Below are 20,722 nucleotides of genomic sequence, written 5' to 3'. Positions count from 1 at the left end.
AAAAAAAAATCAGTTCTTGGAACTTACAAATACAAAAAAGCTGCTAACCAAGATCTTCTTAACATGAGACTTCAAAATTATGGGGTTTTTTTTCCCCTTAGCAGAGGAGGAGGGTTAGTTTTAAAAACATATCCTGATCTAAGCAACAGAATTAACTTTATGCTAAAAGAAAAAAAAAAAAAAAAAGGATTGTCTCATCCTCCAAAAAGGGCTATTACCCATCGTGGTGACACACACATGCAGACATCTGGCTGAACACACATCTGTGTCTGTTGCTCAGCTTTCCCTCTTGCTGCTCTTGGTGCTGTGTGGTCCATCACAGCCAGGCAGGCACAGGCACTGGGTCTCCAGTCAGCCCCCAGTCTCTCAAACTCCACCATCCAGCACCTGACAGACACTTAGCAGCTGCAAAGGAACTGTCCTTCGCTCACCTCTCCCCAGAGCAAAGGCAGAGCTGCAGGGAAAGGAGCAGGGCGGCTCTTCACCATGACCATGGTGCAGAGCAGGGAGAACCTGCTGACAGTGCAACCTCAGCAAAATGGCTGGAACACTTTCCAGCAGGTAACCCAACCAAAGCCAAGCAGCCAAAAGACTACACAAAGGGCTGACGCACAAAATCAGCAGTGAAATACTCTTAACGGAATACCGACATTCAAACAATTCCCTTCTGATGGAAAAAATACTACAAGGCAGGGAGGTATTCATTTTGAGAGAGACGTCTAAACTTTTCCATGGAAGGAGTCCAGACTCACCTCTTTATTTTACAAACAGAAATAAAGCAGCAAGCAGATGAGGCCAGATCGCATTTGAGTTCCTCCCGTGCCATGAACGTCTCTCAGCAAAACCTCCCAGAACTCGGTGCCGCCTGCAATTGCGCTCACCTGGCATTTACCTCCAGACAGCTCCGCAGCCCGCTGGATGTTCCAGTAAATGGCAGAGCAGCTCGTTCCTCCTACAGATAATGGATGTTGAAATCTCACAGGAACTTTACTAAGTGGCTGGCATACTTCAGCATTACTGCATCCATTCTAATCTTGCTTGGTTAAGAAATCTCTCTCTCTAGAGTACTCATGTACCTCCTAGACTGAATTTAGTAGGGTTACTAACCTGCACTAATGTCTAAGCTCAGCGTATCTTCATTCCTAATTGTTCCTCTTCCAAGACTGTATCTTTATCTGGTTTGTTACAAGTCTACTAAGAAGTGAACAAGACAAAGTTTTAATCAAATGTAAGCAGTAACAACATGTTTTATTCAAATCTTCCAGTAAAGAGGACCCACTAATTTTGGAATAAAGGTACTTAAAGCACTACAGCTTACGTGAATATAAAAGATCAAAGAGAGGAAAATAAACCAAGCAGTAAAAAAAAAAAAAAAAAATTAATAAAAATATATATATTTTTTTCTAAAAGTTTGAAATAGACCCACACAGGGATTTTGAAGTCCTCGAAACAACAGTTACTAGTTTGGCAAAACAAGATTCTCTTACAAAATTAAAAGCCTACTTCTGTTACATAAACTGTATAAAACTGTTCAATCATTAAAGAGCACTCTGTACAATTTTGTCTTGAAATACATAGAGCTGCAGCCTTCAAACTGCAGCACTTAATCATTTTGTCCTCTTCACAGGTAAAGGAATTAACCAGCTGCACAATTGTTTTTGGGGAAAAGGAAGAGGCAAAACTAGTCAGAATTAACAAGATTAAGCCACTATAAAAATGAAATGCACAGCAAAACTCAGACCTCAGTTTAAACTAACAAGCTATGTTTACAATATATTCTACATTTCAGTTGTCATTTTCCCTTCCCACTCCCACCTCCCCCCATTCAAATATTCCTAGTTCATTTACGGTCTAAATCTAATTTCTAAACTTTCAAATACACCGTACATACATTTAGCAAAAAACATACCTAACATTCTTACAGCAGTATGGTCAGGACACGATTGCAAAGATTATTACATAGTTATTGAGATTAAACCATATGACTGTTTTCTTTTTTTCTTTTAAAGAGAACAGCAACCATCAACGCAGACAAACGGTTTTAAAACGTACTGAAGAGAGCCTGCAAAGAAAGCAGGCTTCACCAACATCGGCTCTGAGCCGCAGAGGACACGGGGGAAAACAGTGAGTGCTGAACGAGCTTCCTGCCAGCGGCACGAAGATCCTTCGGGAAGTCGGGCTGACAGGTTGTGGTTTTGGCTCGGTTGTCCTCGTTGCACCAGGCCCTGCAAATCAACTTCGCAATAGTACATTACAATGTAAACTAAAATTCTGGATATCAACAGTATGTCAAAGGGGTTTTGCGGTTTGGTTTGTTTTTTTCTGAATCCAACAGTTGGTCACAGAAGTCAAGTATTTTCATGGCTCTTATTCAGCTGTTGCCAGTTCAGGGGGGGAAATAAAAGTGTGTGTCTGACTCATACGTCCTTCAAGTACATGCAAGGCTCAATTGTTTCCAAAATGCAGGAGCTTGGGACCTTTTAAGACACTGAAGAAATAGGATTATGAGGAGAGCCCATCTGAGTAAGTACTTTATCCAGCCACTGAAGGGGACCATGAAGATGTATCTCTATCCAGCACGGAGTGCTCGTTACATCTTGGCGATGATATTCAGCTCCCCATCCCTGGAAACAGAATCATGAGTGGGAAAAGAAAGAAAAAAAAAAAATCACTTTATTTTATAACATCAAATAAGTGAGAAGCATACTTCAATCATCTTAGCAAAATAATCCAGCTTTCAACAGTGCTTATCAGCAGGGTAGTGTGACATCCTTGATGCACCAACTATTAGCACATTTCAACAAACAAATCTGAAGTAAAACAAAATAATTTGGAGGAAGCATCATTTTGAGATCTCCTGGAACAGAAGTCTTTAAATCCTCAAAGACAACTTGTGGCAGTGCTAAATTTCCCCATACCTCACTATCAGCTGCATGATGTCACAGTAAAGCCTCTGAAAGGGGGGATAATAAAGTCTTCTCTGCCAAGACCAAAAATAGAATAAACTGGGCAAAATGCTGCCAAACAGATCAGCAAATTTAAAAAAATGAGCTCACAGACTGACATTATGGAAGTGAGGGTGAAGCATCTGTCTGACAAGAACCAAAGCATCGTTTGCAGGACGGGTACAATAAACCGAGCAGCAAATGAGAACCATTCCTCTTTGGAGAAAGAGGCCACGGTCATCCCCCAGCAGGCTGCTTCTCAAATTAAGACAAGATTGCCTTTGTTTGAGCTCGTACCCAATTCAGTTACAGTAACTACCAAAGATATAAGCAGACATTTAAATGGCATTCAAAATCCTTTTGTACATGAGCCACTTCTGGGTAGGTTTTGGAGACAAGACTAAGCAGCTGCAGGTACAGTTTGCTCTGGTCTATATTAACCCCTAATGAAGGGATTGCCCAGCTCCCAGTACAGGTGGCAGCAGCTCCAAACACTATGTAGTACAACATCCAATATGCAAGAGGTCCCATGCAACCCCTCAGGCAACACTGCTATACAACTCAATAGGATGCAGAGCTATAAAGAACCTATTCCATTTTAGGAACCCCTGTCCTAACACATCTAGGAGTTTCTATCCTCCTATCAAAAAGAGCACTTCAGCATGTTACCATCTTCATTGGACTGCTTTCGTATATGTGACCAGCCCTTTTATACCAGTACATATGTTGATATTCATAGCCACGTCACAAATCTTGACCTAGCGTGCACCCCTAGAATAGAAAGGTATGTCTATCGTTCCAAATGATTACCGCAGCTCCTAATCTGGGAGCTGCTGGTCAAGACAGATTTAGAGGGTCATGCTATCTACACTCTCACAGCCACTATAATGACTTACACTGCAGCCCCAGCTCACCTTTCCAAAAATGCCACCAGGAACAGAAACATGAAGTTCAGCTGGGCCTCTTACAGAGCAGGAGATGGGATGGACCATAACAATTGGCAAAGAAAAGGGCAAAAGCTGATGCTACGTAATGAATTGGTGGCTTTTTCACTTTTAGGTCAAGTAATTCACGACTCAATTCTTGTCAAAACTTGCTTGTATAGTATCTTGCCAATGATACAAGTAATTATGCAAATAATTATAGATACAAACACACAATCTATACACAGATTATATACAAGAATTGAACTGAAACACTAAATTTACAAGAGGCAATTCAATGAAATTAGAACAGTTAATAGACATGACGGAAATGCTTCACAAGTGACTAGAAACTTATGTGAAGACACACCTTCTGCAAGTCACCTCACGTTTTCAAAGTATGTGCACCAGTTGAATTTTTCTCCACAAAGGCAACTTTGTTTCATTAAGATCTGTTTTACACTTACTGAACACTATTTCCTAAATTCAACAGCTATTTATAGGTCAAGAGAGGGAGACAATGGACCATTCAAAATCATCATATTAAAAAAGAATTGCTTACAAAATAATCTCAAGCAAATTTTCACATACCTTTACAAAACTCATCCGGAGAGTACACATCTTAGTAAGCTCATACACTGTCTCAAATCCATGGTTCACTGACTGAGCCAAAAGCTGAGCAAACTCTTGATTATTGAAAATCTTCAAACTGCAGCCACTGGGGATTTTACAGACTGTGGTGGGATGGAACCCATGATGGTAGTTGCAGTTCCGACTTTGCACAAAAATACTGCTGTCGCTAAGACATTCCGCATACACTTCCCCACCAACATAATAGAGATGAACACCTGTGAGGAGAAGGTTGACAAAGACATTAGATGAATTCATACTGTGTATCTGTTGTTCATGCTCTGTCTCCAGAGAGATGTTTCTGCTTAAAGAGATAAACACTAATTGCATGCCAGACCATCATGTGTCTGTTTTCATACTTGATTTTTACTTTTTGGTTTCATCAGCAGGTGATTTGAAAGGAAGGTGTGTATGTTTGTATACAGAAGGGAAACTGGTAACTGTCGCAAATTCAACAACAATAAACTAGCAGGCACTGCAGTAATTTAGATGCAGTACATTGGACGGCTTGACCACCTGAACTTTTTTCTCATTATATTTATGTAAAACAATAACTGGGAACAGAAGAGTAGAGAGCAGAAACCTACTGCATGAGTTGTAGATACTAAAGCAGCCTGAAGCTGGATTCTCTGGAAAAGTCCTGAATGTTATTTTGGGTAGCATGAGTCTTTCAGTTTGCTTTAATTCCAGAGAGCTGGAAAAAGAAAATGGCCTTTATATTCCTCAGATGTATCTATCAAATGAGAATACACACAAATTTTACAGTCCTTTCCCCATCTACTGCCTGCTCCCCCACCTGCCACTGATGGCAGCAAGCCCCAGAAGAGTGAACCTTTGTGGAGATTTTCTACCAGTAGAATTCAATTCCAAAGGCTTTGAGAAAGCAAGAAAATTTGCCATTTGTGTTTAAAAATTGATTAGTTTCTGTTTAATACTAACACTTCCCCACAATATCATGAGTCAGAGAAGTGAACACACAGAATCTAAAAAGTAAACTGAAGTTCAGTCAGAAAGCCTTCACTGTGCCCAGTCATGTAGGATTTTGGTGCTGACTATGTATGTGCCTGTGTGGGCACACATATACCCCACATGGTATGCAAAAGCATTTATGACTACACGTCCAACTTTGGGGTTTACCCCTCCTTCCTCAACGGCTAATAGTTCTACATCAACACAAATTGTACACAGTTATTAGAGACCATCCTTGTCTCTCTCACTCTGTTTTGGTACACACGCAGTTAAGTGCTTCAGCCGAACTCTGCTTGCAGCTGGGTTCCTTTTAACAGGAAAATTAATGAGGTGTTAAATAAATATCCTGATACTTGGTAAGATGGATGGGGAGAAAAAGAAGGAAGAAGTATTAGGACTTGAGTGGCACAGCACAGGTGTTGTGTACTGCTGAGAGCTGCACATAGAGAAAAGCTCTCCAGAACGCTCAAACTTGAAGGCCTGACAGTTCTCTTCTGTTTTGATTCTTTCCTCCTTTAAGGAGGAGGAAGATACTTCATTAATTGACACTTACTTACAACATACACCCCACATGCTTGGGCATGCTGAACCCTCAACTGTGACAGAAAATTTAGAATTCACTAATAACGTGAACACCTAAAAAATGTGTCTGCAGGAATGTCCCGTTGCAGGGAGCAATGTCAGTTTTTCCTGTCATCTGCATTATAGGCAAGTTCTCAGAAAAAGAGGACTGTGTCAAGTCAGACATAAAACAGAAGCTTTTCTCTGTTGCAGGACATTGTCACAGCCATAGACAAGAAGCACAAATTTCCCACTGAAAGGATCACCAGCCCGTGAAAAATGGATTTGAAAAAGTGTTTTGGCATGTTCCCTCTCTAAATACATGTTAGGATAGCTAATTTATGTTGGAACTAAGGCTAGCTAAAAATTAGGTGCAAAGACTATGATTTGGATTTCCATATACATCAATAATCAGGATAAATCAAGACATTTGATTAGACAAATTGCCTTAACTTCTCATTCTAATTAAGATTATGATAGCCTTCAGCAATTAAAAACTGATTAAGGGTAAAAGCTTCCTGTAATTATACACCAGGTAAAAACAATAATTTGCTTACAAGACCTGGCCAGAAAATTATATATTTACCAATACAAGCACTTATCCTGTGTACTTGGGATGACCAGTCTGCTCTCGAGGGAAGTGGCCCAGGTTGTCACATCTAGGGGAAACTCCCCCACAAAAAACGGATGCAAAGATCCTGAACTCACCTTTGCCAATATGCCGCCTGGTGTTCTCAATGGTAGAGTTCCGGTTCACGTTCGAGAGTAGCCCTAGGCAAAACCTGTTCTTGTTGTTTGAAGGATCCGTGAAGCCATCCACCAGGATGCTGGTGGAAGAAGCGTGGAACGCCTCCCCGACGCGGTTGTTCAGCTCGTAGTAGACAATGGAGCACCAGTGCTTTGGCTCTTCGTAAGCAACTGCCTGAACATCTGTAAAGCAACAGTGGGAACATTACAATCTAACGGCACCGGAACAGAGGCTTCACGTGTAAAGACTGAGGTACTAGAGACAGTGCAGAGGAGGTGACAAAGCTGGTGAGAGGCCTGGAGCACAAGTCTGATGAGGAGCAGTTGAGGGAACTGGGGCTGTTCAGCCTGGAGAAGAGGAGGCTGAGGGGAGACCTTATCACTGTCTACAACTACCTGAAAGGAGGTTGTACCATGGAGGGTGTTGGTCTCTTCTCCCAAGCAGCAAGTGATAAGACAAGAGAAAATGGCCTCAAGTTGTGCCAGGGGACGTTTAGATTGGATATTAGGAAAAAAATATTCACAGAAAGGGTTGTCAGGCATTGGAACAGGCTGCCCAGGGAAGTGGTGGAGTCACCATCCCTGGAGGTGTTTTAAAAGGTGTACAGATGAGGTTCTTAAGGACATGGTTGAGTGCTAGAGTTAGGTTAGGTTATGGTTGGACTCTTATGACCCTGAGGGTCTCTTCCAAATGAAATGATTCTGTGATTCATAAACCTGCAAATTTTGGCTGAAGATCACTGGAAGATGAGCCGCAAAAGCAATTGCAGCTAAACGATGGCTCTTCTGTCTCCATTTATTTTTCAACTTTTCACAGCCACAGACATAGGACAGAATAATTTGACCTCAACTTCACTTGCACAAGACTCACAAGAGACACAAGTTTAGGACTAGATATCCACAGAGAAGTGCAGGAAGCCCCCTGGCACACACCAAGCAGCGCCCCAGTATCCCTGCCCCATGTTCTACACCACACTATGGCATGGGCCCTGACAGCAGGGAAACACTGCAGTTACACAGCTCAGCCTTCCTTCCAATTTAACCAATAAACTTCTACTTCAGTTCACTTTACCCAGCAACCAAACTACAAGTCACCTCTGTGCTCACTGCAAAGTTGTTTAGTGACAGGGAAAAACAACATCACTCAGTCACACAAGAGACCATTTATAACTTTGGGTACCAAGAAGCACAGCAAGGTAACTTAAATATACAGTCAACACATCAATCTTTTGGCATTCACAGCATCCACTGATCTTTCTCCTGGGCTTCATGGGGGAAGAGTAGGAGACTTCAAAACTAAGAGAAGGTGACACTTGTCTGCAGAACATACATGAGGTGCATCTTCAGTGTGAATATACTGCTTGGGATCGGAGGCTGAACAAAGGGATGACATGCAGGATCCTAAGAATTATACTGGACTGAAGAGCAGATAAGGAGGAAAATACTATTTAAATGAGAGCGTTTTATTTATCAAGTGCTACCAAATGCAAAATCTGAAACTGCTCATCATTAACAGAATTACATGTTGAGTAATAGCAAAGATTTCTCAGAACATGGTTTTCCAGACTCTGGTAACAAGCAGCTTCTCTGCAGCAGCTCCTGACTGGAGCTGGGAATTGTGCAGAACGTCAATAGGCAATTCCTGGTTGGCCACTTCTACCCATCAAGCTCTAGAAACACACAGAAGTTCTGCGGTAACACTTGTGACTCTACGCGGGGCACAATTTTTCCAGATGACGCCAGAGGTCTTCACCAAAGAGAGTTTCCCAGTGGGTGTTCAACAACCGTACAGGCTTCTTCAGATGTCTCCACCCCGTGTGTATTCTTTCAAGTTCCAAATACAGCTACAAATTATTAAACTGCCTGCAAATAAAAGGAGGCTAGCAAAGGGATGTGGTTGCTTCATGGGGTTTCTTTTAAATGAAGGAGACTCTTTCACTGCTAAGCCTAGCACAGTTAGACCTGCTGCTAAGATACCAGCTTTGCAGATTTAAGCTCCAACTACAGGCCAAAGTGCTACAATGAAAATCACACTGATATTACAGGAAAACTTGTTTCTCTGGCCAGAGGTTTCCTTCTCCCAGCCCCAACTCTTTACTGAAATCAGCCAACTAAGACCAGTGTTCATATTTACCTTTTTTCACAGATCATATTCCTATGAGTTTTCTGACATGTGCAAAATGAAAAATGAAAAGTTCCCCGCTGACCAGCAGCACATAGCAGATACAAAGGGTGGCAAATAATGAAAAGCAGGATAACAAATCCTTTTTCACTGGGCAAAACATCCAAACATGTCTACTGCTGACCGATAACTTGCTTAAAACACCGGTAAAAAGGAGCTGATCTTTCCTTATACCCTAGCATGTTCTATCCTTTCATGTCACTGTAAAAAAAAAAAATATATATATATATATACATATATACACACACACACATATATATATATAAAAATAAAAATCAGTCATTAATTATTACTAAGAGGTTACTACATTTTACATTCCCATGAAGATGCCAGCAATTATCAAAGCTGCAGCTTTGCCCCAGTTCTCAAAGTCAGGAAGAAATCTTGCCAGCTGGCCATTCTTACAGAATGAATCATATCTCCCTCGCACAGATCTCATACGAACTTCCTTACATTTGCTTTAAGTCATGCAGAGCAGGTGCGTTTAGTCTCTCTATTCCCAGCATGGGCCAACAATGGAAATTACCCAACTTCATTGACAGGATGCAGCTTGTTAAACCAAATCTCTTAAGACTAACAAATCACCGTGAAGAACACGCTCCTAAAAAGTTCGCAAAAATGCCGCAGTAAGTTCACAGTAAAAACACTTACTTTACAACCTGCAGCAGATTTTTTTTTAGTACACTTACTGCATAAATATATGAATTACAAACACATGAAGGCACACAGAACTGTCTTTTGTTTGTTTTTTAAATGAAGGGAAGAGATGAAAATCCATTGTACTAAACCACTAGGAAGGAAAAATACTAATAGATACAATTTTTATTTTTAAAAGATTGACTATTAAAAAGCAAGAAAAAATATGTAAGATATTTTCTCTTTATCAACTGTCACGTAACAGAAGAATTCTACAGTACTCATGTATTTTGTAAGAGGGACAAACAGGCAAAGATCTGCAGTTAGGCATGAACATTAATAAATGTACTTTGGGCCAGTAAGGACCATATACACACAATGAGTGTATTGGATCAGCGAAAAGTGGAAATGCCACAGATGGGGCTTATCACATGCAAAACTCATTCCACATAGATAGTAAATAGCACACAAGCTATCCAAATTGTTCTAAGAGGGCAAATATACTTCCTGAAACCAGACATTAAGCTTAGCAACAAAACAAGTACAAACCCCAAACAATGGTTAAATTGTTCATATGCTTGTGATCTTGATAATCACTGTGGCACAGCATCCAGCTTGCTGCTCTTTCTTGGCAAGAGCCACAACTGTGTAAGCTGATGTGCTCTCTAAAGGGGCTATTTCTCACAATGTGATGAATGCACTAAATCCTTTACTCAGCAGTCACGGCTGGCTGCAAAGACTTTAAAAAGCAATGCGTAAAAAGATGTCTCTGTCACAGGACATAAAGCAATGGGTGGTTTTTTTTTTTAAATACAGATTTTTTTAAAGTCTGTAGCAATTCCACACCTCTGGCAGACAGATCTGAATTCTGAACCAAATACTATCGCTGCACGACTCAAAGATGGAACGAACATGGGGGGAGAGAGGGCGGGACAACACAAAATACAAAAAAACCCAGAATGCCCTTATCACCAGGAGAAGAGTAAACTATCAAAAGCTGAGCATACTCTCTAAAAGCTGAACCTTAGAATTCAGGAGAAAAACCATAATGACAAAAGATAGTTTTATGAAATGTACCGTCTCAGAGGAAAAAATACAGATATTCCAGTTGCCTGTGTAAAATGTCTCTGCACATTTACATAACTGACAGTATTAGCATCCATCCTCCAACCAAGCCTGTCATCCACCATTCAGTAGCCTTTATATAACGTTAACTGCACAGTTCCAATAAATCAATGTAAACATAAATGAAAAAGAGTTCCTCCCCATGCACACATGTAATTTCAGCATCACATACAGCAACGTGCAGTTTCATAGGAATTCTTTCTGTTCAGTGATTAGAGGAAGTTCCAGACACAAAACATTAAATGACTTTGGTTGTGAGTAAAAAAGTAAAAAACCCCATATATTTTACATTTTAAGAGAGTCATGTGACAGCTTCTTGTCATAAATAAATATTTACATTTATATTTTTTTATCTCCAGATTTACTGTTTCATCCTTTACAACAACAGAAAAAAATTACACAGCTGTTTTTTTCTTTTTCTTTTCTGCAGCTAAAAATCTCCATAAACAACATACATCCAATATTAAAACTCAATTAATAAAAGCCAGTTCTGAAAGTTCTTTACTCTTAAGAAGTGAAGCAGAAGAAGGAAGTGTTTTTTACCTCCTCTGTGTATGTCAGGGGGAATGGTGGGTGCCATCATGTTGGTATCCATCGGCTGGGAGGTATCATGTGTCATCGGATCTTCTGGAGGCAGGTATGCAGGAGGGGGTGTATCAGCTAAATATAGAAAAGGCAGAGATACACGAGTCCTTTCCTCTCTTCAAAGTACATATGCATACCCAACATAAACAGTTTTAGCCTGGAAATGCTACCAGCCTGACTAAGCTACAAACGTCCACCCACCAGAAATCTGAGAAAGCAATCACAGATCTCAAATCAGGAAAGCAAAGAATTACTGTCCATATTAAGCACAACTGCAATAAAACTAAGGCACTTCCCCCACCATCAAGCCACAAAAAAAGCTCAGTGATGCTTATAGCCCATTTTTTTTGCAGGCTGGAAGTGCCATATGGACACTAAAGGCACAAAGAGTTCTCGGGACCAAGCCAGAAGTAAATATTGGTCATGGTAAATGTGGACAGGAGCTGGAGCCGAAAACTTTCCAACATGTTTCCAACATGATTCTATCAGCAAAGTACACAAACATCCCGGATATATTCAGGACTTTATTATTGCCCTTGTGAAGCACATTGCTAATTCCCGTACTTGGATACCTCAGTTGGAGGCAAGAGCAGCAGAGAAAGACAGAGACAACAAGAGGACTGCATTAAAAGCTTAACAGCCTGCGCAGGAGGTTAAGTCTCATACTTTGCTAAGCCTTAAATGTTAGTCTGTGTGCAAACATGATGTTAGTGATGTACAGATAACAAAACAAAATTGTAAACCCACAGGCAACAAATTAGCCAATATCTTGAAAGTTTTCAAGATCTCCAGATAACTGCCTTGCTCCTTTTTTTTTTTGTATTTTACAAAAGTCAGCCTCCTTCCCCATTAGTGACACACAGACAACTGTCCAGGGCTAAGCATCAAGGATATCAGTATCCTGACCTCTCCGCTAATTCAATTTCTTCACTGCAGCTGCTGACTTGTCTTTACAGGCACATGGACAGAACAGACCCCTCAAAGATCAAGTGAACTTCCACAAGGCAGTGTGCAGGAAGACCTTGTTAGAGAAGCTTTTATCTCTGTTGGAACAGCCCCAACCACACTGACAATATTTAAATGAAAAAACAACCAAAAAAACCTAGCTAACCCAACTCAACCCAACAAACAAAAACACAACTAAAAAAACGCCACACCACTGAAGGAAAGGGAGCTGGTTTTGTGGCAACTTCTCACATTTTTTAGAAAAGCCAATACAAACTTTCTTTCCTCTGCAAATTCAGCAGTCTTCACTTGCAAGAGAAAAATTTTCAAGAGAAACAACTATCATCATCAGCAATCTGTGGATGTTAATTCCACGTAACAGGAAATACATTCTCACAAGCCTGCCACACTGTTTACACACACCATCCCCCTCAGCCCCTGAAGAAAACATGCAAACAGAACATCAGTGAGCATTTGGATGGAGTCCTTCTAGCATTTAGATCAAGAAATCTGCCACAGACTGTTTCTGTGGTATATTTATCCACCTCTCTGTACAGACTAAAAAAAAAACCCCAAACAAGACAGCATCACAGAATTTTCTACGGACAGTAGTCAACAAAGAAATGCTGTTACTTCTTGGACTTTAGGAAGCAAAACGGCCTTAAGATTTCTTTTCAGGGCCTTAAGGAACTATTTTTCTGTTGAAGTATGTTTGTTTCTTGAAATGACATCATTATGTGAAGAAATTTTATCAAGTAGCAGTAGCATGATCCCCTTGAGAAACATCCTTCTGCAGAAGTAAAGCCTTGTGTTGAATTTGTGATGATCTCTTTCCTAAGCAAGGATGATCTGTAGCATTACACTTCTCATGCATCAACCATTATGCTTTGTGGGCTAAACCGCTGAACCAGTCCCTAAATCATTTTGAATCCCTCCCTCCACCCCAGGAGAGTTTTACACTAATGTTTTCAACTGCGTTTGAAAGCGGCAAAATATTAAAACCCTCAATTTTGTTACTAGACAAAGCAATTACATAGGCTTTATGACCTTACGTCTCTCAGCTCGCTATTGAACACATGCTGGCTGATAATTTGGTATTGATAAGCAAACAAATTGTGATATTGCGAACAGAAGTTGAGCCTACCTGGCATCTGGAAAGGACTTCCCGGGTCTGAGCTGGCGGGAGAATGCGGGTAGGTGCTGCTGCTGCTTCCAGGCGAGTTTGGGTAGCTGCTGTTGGGGGAGTGGGGGAATGGGTGACTATTGGGTTGCTGAAAAGAGTCCGGGAAAGTCGCGTTGTGCGGCATGTGTGGCTCGTTCTGTCCCAGGTTGCGGAACTGGGCCAAGAGGCTGTGCTGAGGGTTGTATTCGCTGTGCCTGGGGACCAGCACCGGAGGAAGGACTGGAAAGGGAGAAAGAGGGAAAAAGCCACAGCGTTAGAGACTCAGTTCTGAAGGACCAGACTACACAGGGGAAAAAACAAATTAAAAAAAACATATTCTTCCTCCTCTAGGGCAAATTCACATCTGTCTTACGAACAAGCCAGTCAAATCTCAGAGTGCATGCCTAAGCAAGAACTCTTCTCCTTGTCTCTGGTTACTGCATAGCCTGAATTCACAGCCATCATGGTAGCTATCTGGTTTGCCAGATGGAAGCTTGTTTTCACGGGGCAGGGGGGGAAGAAGAGCCAGGAACAAACCACAATTCTACATTTTAGTTTTATTTGCACAAAGAAATGCTGGGAAGTGGGTGCATTACAATGCTGACATACAGTTCATTTTGCTACACTTGTGATCCTGCTAATCACAAGCAACCCAAAAGCTTGCTAATAAGGACAGTTGTTATTTTTTTTCTCTGAAGATAGTACTAATACTACACAAGTCTTGAACTCAGCCTGGTCCTAACAGCTGTAATTTTATTTTTATCCTGGACTATGTTCTTACAAGGTAGTATTAAAACTGTTACTAACTCTTCAAGCCAGTTTACAAAATGTGCAACTTAAACAAAATTACGTAGTTCAAATAAAAACAAATGAGCAGCAATCAAGCTCCAACCATATGCTACTATGGGATCAGAGAAATACACATCAGAATCTACCACTCTCACTACACTCCCAAGGCTGCCTCACCAGGGGGGAAAAGAAGGTCTCTTTTTAACTGGGGATATGAATGTGATAGCAAATATAGTAAGATAAAAGAATTAACTGTTTTTTTTCCAGGGCCTCTGTTTCTATCTTTTACTAAAATCCAAAGTACTCAAAGGATTAAAAGCTACTCATGTTATAGATTGACATTTCTGGGTGATGGGGTGAAGAGGTGAGGCAAGAGCAGGGAAAGAGAGATCCATACACAAAGAAGTGGAAGGGAAATAAAAAAGTGATTCCCCTCTATATCTGGCCCCCTGCAGCACCTCTATTTCCCAGCTCCATGGCCAAGCATGACTGGAGGAACCCCCCTGGAGACAGCCTGCACCTTGGGAGGGTGCAAAAACCACAAAGAATGGTGTTAGCAAGCCAGGCTATCATCCCCTCTCCCCAAGACTCCTGCCCTGTCCCCAAAATCTGGTGAGCACACAGGATAGAAACAGAAGTGTGTACACATGACAATGCTATCTAGAGTTAACTCTATCACTCAGATTAAGAAAGGTGTTTTGGACACAGCTGCTTCACCAAAAGGCCGAATCACAAACTAATTGCAAAAAAATTTAAAAAAACCCACATATTATTGCCAAGACAAACAGGTTCTTCCAAGACACTGGGGCACCTTCACTCTCCCAGCATTTGGCTTCTACAGAAGCATTTAGATACATACGTGGGTATCCTGGAGCCTGAGCGTGCAAGAACACCGCTCAACGCATAGACCAGGCCTGAGGTCTAGGTCCATGTTTAAAATGGATACAAAAGGATGCCACACACAAAACTCACTCCCTATTCCTAGAACAAGCCACAGATTTACTGGGTGGGGTGGGAAGAGAAAGCAGGTCTCTCTCCCCTCTCTCTTTTTTGGTATATGAACAAGAGATAAAAATTAAGCCATGAGATTTTTTGCCTGCTAGTGACATGAATGCACAAAAAGTTTAATCCAGAAATCTTTGAACACACACACACACACACACACACACACACACACACACACACACAGACACACACAGACACACACAGACACACACAGACACACACAGACACACACACTAAAAAAAAAAAAATCCCCTCACTACTGAAAGGCTGCCCCTTAGTAAGAAACAGGTTTGAAAGATTTAATCTGATGTCTTAGTTTCTTAGAGAAGCCTCACTGTGATTCCAACAGATCTCAAATATTTGAGACAGCTGTCACTCCTAAGTAGATTTGTTTGGATGTGAAACATTTAACCAACTGAACTTCACAAGTAATATACAAATTTCCTAGTTAAGGCATTTTCTGAAATAAAACACATCCACCTGCCATTCTGAGGAAGTTCTCTGTTGCAAAACAACCCAGGAGAAGCTTTATTTCCCTCATCTGTGCAAACTGTCCCTTGCCTCTAATACAACTATTCTACCAAGTCACTGGAAAAAGCCATTAAAAGTTACTCAACATTCAGGTGGACATCACAAATCCCCTCACTCACAACACTGAAAATGTCAAACCAAATCTCTCTGATTATTAGCATCCCGCAGAAATAAGCTTGCTCTGTTAAACCTTGCAGTTCTTTTGAGGTCAAGTAATATCTAACTGTCATAGTCAACATCTGCTGGGACAATAAATTACCACTGAAAAAAGTAACAATGAGATAATGTGTTAAAAAGTATTTTCCCTTTCCTGTCTTTATGACTCTTCCTTACTTTTCTGAGCACTAAAAACACAGCTTTCCTATCTCTTCCTTTCCTACGGACGAAGGTCAAACCATTAACTCTTCTGAAGTTAATTTGTGCAGAAAGTACATCACTTACCTTTCCCATCCTCTACCTCACATTAAACAATGACACACATGACACCACAGGAAGCTACACAATTTATAGCATTTTAAAATAGCAGAACAGGATGTCTTCTGTATGTTTTCTGTAATTAAAATAAAGTAGTGCCAGATTTTTCCCAGGGTGTGTGTATATATATATCTGCATGTTTGCTCCCGTTGGGCAGAATTGGTGGAGTTTAGAAGGCCTCAATATAAGAACACATATCCTTTTCCATATCCAATTCCTCATGCAAATCTATCCTTTTTGTCCAACTACTGTTTCACCTCAAATAATTAAATGCCAAATTCTTCAAAATACACATGGCAATGGGGGGGGAAGGGGAAGGAGAATACAATGGGTACTGATACAGCACAAATAGTCTCACAAATATCATTGCAGAACTTACTTTGAGCACTGCCTGTAATTCACACAGACAACCTTCAATGAGGAGGAGAAGCCCCAAAAGCCACATCAGGTGACACAGAGTCTACAAAGCTCCAATTAGCCCAACTCCAACACATCCTCTCACTGCCATAACCTGATCCTTCTGCAGTTCACGGGCTTTTTTGCAGGCTAGCTGCTCCCACCAGAGTCACAGAGGAGTCAATCTGAAGGCTGCTCACTCAGCAGTGAAGATGTGAGAAGCAACCAGACCCTTGTCAAGCATGGAAGGATGCCAGGCATTCAAAACATGAAGGGGGGAGACACAGCCCTCCTGCTTCCCTTGCCCCTGCGTACAGCACTGAGCCCCTGCTCCCATTGCAGACCTCAGCCATATGGAATAACAAATCACCGAGGCTGAGTACAGCAGGGGAGGAGGCTGATCTCAGTTGCAGCTGCCAGCCCCAGGAAGAGGTATAACCAAAGGGGAGAAAGCATGAGAGAGTTATTCTGTGCTAAGCCAGCACACCTGTTGCTAGAAAATAACCAAGGCACGCACATCTTTGTTGGGTGGATCTCTGCAGGATGCTGCTCTGACAGTTTGCAGACAGAATTTCCCCCTTCCTCTTTGCATTCCCCTCTGCTGAAGAAGGTATTAAAAAAAAAAAATTAAAAAGTTATAATTGTTTTCGTTCAGTGGGGATGCATATATCCAAAGGAAATGTACTATTAAACACACTGTTTTCTTCTTAAAAAGCTACTGCAACAGATTGGAGAATTGAACCTCATTAAATGGTTAAAACCAGTTAATGGAATGGAACCACAAGTCATCTGACAGCTCGATTTCTGTACTTTCCAAAAGACCAGATTAAAAGGTTTTATGGGCTAAACCGTGGCTAAGTTTTGCTCCAGGGTTTTGGGTCAATGTGGACCTGGGGTTTAGAGCTAATACATGACTAGCAGCTGTAATGCCCCTAGTAATGGCTGAAGAGGAAGACAGACCACCTGGAAGCCAGACTGGGTATGATTGGGGAACTGCAGCTAAGAAAAGATCCTCTATCTGTCAAGAAAGCCTGGGAACTGGGTAGCTTGTTTTTACCATGCAAATAATACCCAGAGTATGCCTGCACTGAACAAGTGGAGATGTATTAAAGAAATTACATCTACAGGGCAATTTCACCCACAAGGCTATTTCATCTAAGAGCCAAGAATGCAAAAAAAATAGAGGACAGACCAAAGACAACTGGGCTGTTCAGATAAATGTTTTAACTAACCACACCAAGAAAGAAATGCTTATATGAAAATGCAACAGTGGCCTTTGAAGAAAGCTACTGATCTCTACTCTTTGTATCTCCAGCATGTCATCCTGTTCAGAAAACTAACAGGTGTGCTGTCCTAGAGTAAATATTTTATTGATTTTTTTGTTTTGCTCTGTTTTCATGTTCTAGAGATAATTATTTTAGCAATCACAGAAAGTCTCCAATTTATTATTACAACCTTTTTTTTTTTTTTTTTTTTTAGTTTCTCTATTAAAAAAAACCCCTACCCTAATCCAAGCCAAAAGATCTGCTGTACTTTCAAAGTAGCATATTTTCTATGCAGATGGATTTCAGTTATCTTACACAAGCCCTATGACAGCTAGTTTCCCTCAAGGGCTCATTTTTTTCCCCTTCATATTTTACACACAGATTTCAGTAGGTATCTCTCTTTCCATGTCTGGAAACGGAAAGACCAAGTAATGAAATATAACGAAGGGTCACATATAAGAAAGCAGACTTCGATTATCTTTCCTTGCCAATGTAGATTTTACTTCTCCTCTGAGCTTTATAAAATAAAAATAAAGAAAAATATGAGCAACTGCTGCTGCACATTCAACCATTCTGCTCTTAAAAATCATGACCTGGCTGACGTATGTTCTGTAGAAGGGTTTGTACAGGCTTATACCACAACAGGGCCCTTAGCCCTAATGAAGACCTGCAGCACTATCATTAGCCAGTGCACTTTAATTTCCAAGCACTATATAGCTGTATTTTCATACGAATTTATGCAAAGCCACTTATGTTTTACTGGAAGAACAGAACCATAGGCTGTGAAGGAGGGAAATCCTCACACATTTGTCTGTGCTATCTGGAAACGGGTAAGAAAGACTGGGGCAGGGGGAAGAACTTGCGGCTTGTACTCCACGCTCTAGACAGAAAACCCTGCGAATACAAGGTTGTAATAAAGAGTTAGAAAAACAAAACAACAACAGAAAACCCCAAACAAACATAGCGGTGGTGCTAAACTAACAAATTTGAACCTTCCTAAGGCTCCCGGCTGAATTTCGTGGCGCTGAGGCCGGGGCTGTGGCGTCCTGGGGAGCAGCCCAGTCCCACATGGAGCGCAGGGCAGGGACCTGAACGTGCTCGGCTTCGCTCGCTGTCTGCAGCATTAAAGAGTCACTGAAGCGTGCCGGCTGCCAGGGCCTGCCAAGATCTTGCTTGTAAACAATAAAACACCAAGTGGAAGAGGTTTAATGTCATTAGGTTTTCTCACATCGACTAAAACAAGACCTAGCAAAATTGAATATTCTTTGACCAGAGGACAAGTTCCCACATACAAAGATGCTTACGTGGCTACACTTAGGATAGAGTTTACCCTTGGATTAAAAATAATAATAATAATAGTGTTGTGGCAAAAGCAACTCTCTGAGGATGTAGTTACTTTATGTTGTTCCAATACCACCTGGCTTGAGCAAGGCTGCGCTTCAGGCTGTGGTAGCATGGCTTTAGTTGCCTGTTTTCTCAAAAGCAGAAATGACAGCCTTTTAGACTTTTGCTACAAACCTGTTTGTTGTAATTGCAAGTGAAAAGGCTCAGTAACAGCTATTCAGCAGCCTTTTTTGGGTGACAGACAGACAAACATGCCAGACTTTCTATTCCAGGGGAAAGCTCAGAGCTGTCTTCTTTTCTCAACTCTTAATTTTATCCTGCAGTTTCAATAGACGCCACAGCTTGACTTGCCATTTTACATAGTTACAAATGAAGACTGTATTAAAAAAAAAAAATAAATAAAGAGAGAGAAAAGAAGAAGAAAAAAAGAAAGGACAAACAAGTTGTTGGTTTCCTGACTTCACTTTTACATCAGATATCTCGTCTAAATGCATTTAGCAAGTAATATTAGTACGCTTCCTGCATTAAAATATTCAGCTCACATTAGATTTTTATTTGCAGATGCTCTGATAAGCTAACATTTTGATTAAACTGACATTCATCAATAACACTACAATAATACAATACTAATTGTATGCACATTAGCGAAGGAGTTCTTGTAAGCAGATTTGGGCGAAGAAGCAGTCCCGACACAGAAGGAAGTTGGAGTGTGATAGTGCATATTAGCTCAGACATTTACACAGAGCAGAGAGTTCATATTACCTGTAGGAAAGCCACAGTCACCATCATACTGAGTAGGTTAAAACTTGGAAGTCTGGTCTTTTATGTTAGAAGAAACAGCCGAATCTAGTTAATTTTAAAGGAAAAAAAAAAAAAGGAAACAAACATCCTTCTTGACAACTCATATCCCTTTATTGCAGCTTGTTTTTCTGACACACAGTGAGCTTACACAAGGAAAACCCTGCTGTGAGACCATTCCCTCCATTCTGCCTCCCTACTTCAATTCTTCTCCCCCCAATTGGTTCTGGTGGGGAATTTTACAACCAAATTCCGCAAAACTAAAACGAAGAAAGTCCTATACTGCTCACCAAGCAAACTGACAGTTGCTGGCTATTTTGGGGAACCACCCTATAATTGTGTCCACCTGTTGCAGCGCACTATTTTTAAAGTCATACACCACAGCAGCATTACACAGCAATACGGCAAAACTTCTCAGCGATGACACTCTGCTTCATTGCCCCCCACCTGCAGAGGTGCAGAAAGCCTGTTAGGGAAATGGAGCAGCAAGAACAATTTTTCTAACCTGGTTGTACATGTTAATTCCAAAGGGACGCAGCAGTTTTCTGCTCCGTTACGTCCACCGGAGCAGCTTCCATTTCTCCTTAGCTCCCCCACCCCTCTCCCCTTCCTTCCCCCAGACCTGGTGCTGTGGGAGTCACACCAGCAGCTGCATCCCTGGGCTCCCCTTGGCCTGGACCATCAAAGCTTCTCCATCTGGCCGGAAACTG

The 20,722-nt window shown here is 41.1% G+C and overlaps 1 protein-coding gene across 2 annotated transcripts in view; it reads right to left on the bottom strand.

Moving 5' to 3' along the window:
• Window positions 1–1,227: 1,227 nt before the first annotated feature.
• The window catches only part of SMAD1 (SMAD family member 1), a 47,532-nt gene continuing 28,037 nt past the window's right edge, over window positions 1,228–20,722 (bottom strand). For both annotated transcript variants that reach the window (XM_082050368.1, XM_082050369.1), the window contains exons 3-7: window positions 13,393–13,650; window positions 11,262–11,378; window positions 6,737–6,958; window positions 4,460–4,716; window positions 1,228–2,624 (exon numbers count right to left, since the gene is read on the bottom strand). In XM_082050368.1, the coding sequence (XP_081906494.1) occupies window positions 2,481–2,624; window positions 4,460–4,716; window positions 6,737–6,958; window positions 11,262–11,378; window positions 13,393–13,650 (998 nt within the window). In that variant the 3' untranslated portion in view covers window positions 1,228–2,480. The remainder of the gene's footprint in view (window positions 2,625–4,459; window positions 4,717–6,736; window positions 6,959–11,261; window positions 11,379–13,392; window positions 13,651–20,722) is intronic.

Source organism: Streptopelia decaocto, assembly GCF_964273445.1.
Source record: "Streptopelia decaocto genome assembly, chromosome: 4".
Taxonomy (NCBI): Eukaryota; Metazoa; Chordata; class Aves; order Columbiformes; family Columbidae; genus Streptopelia; species Streptopelia decaocto.
Note: the sequence above shows the minus strand (reverse complement) of the source record. Positions and strands in the feature narration are given on the sequence as shown.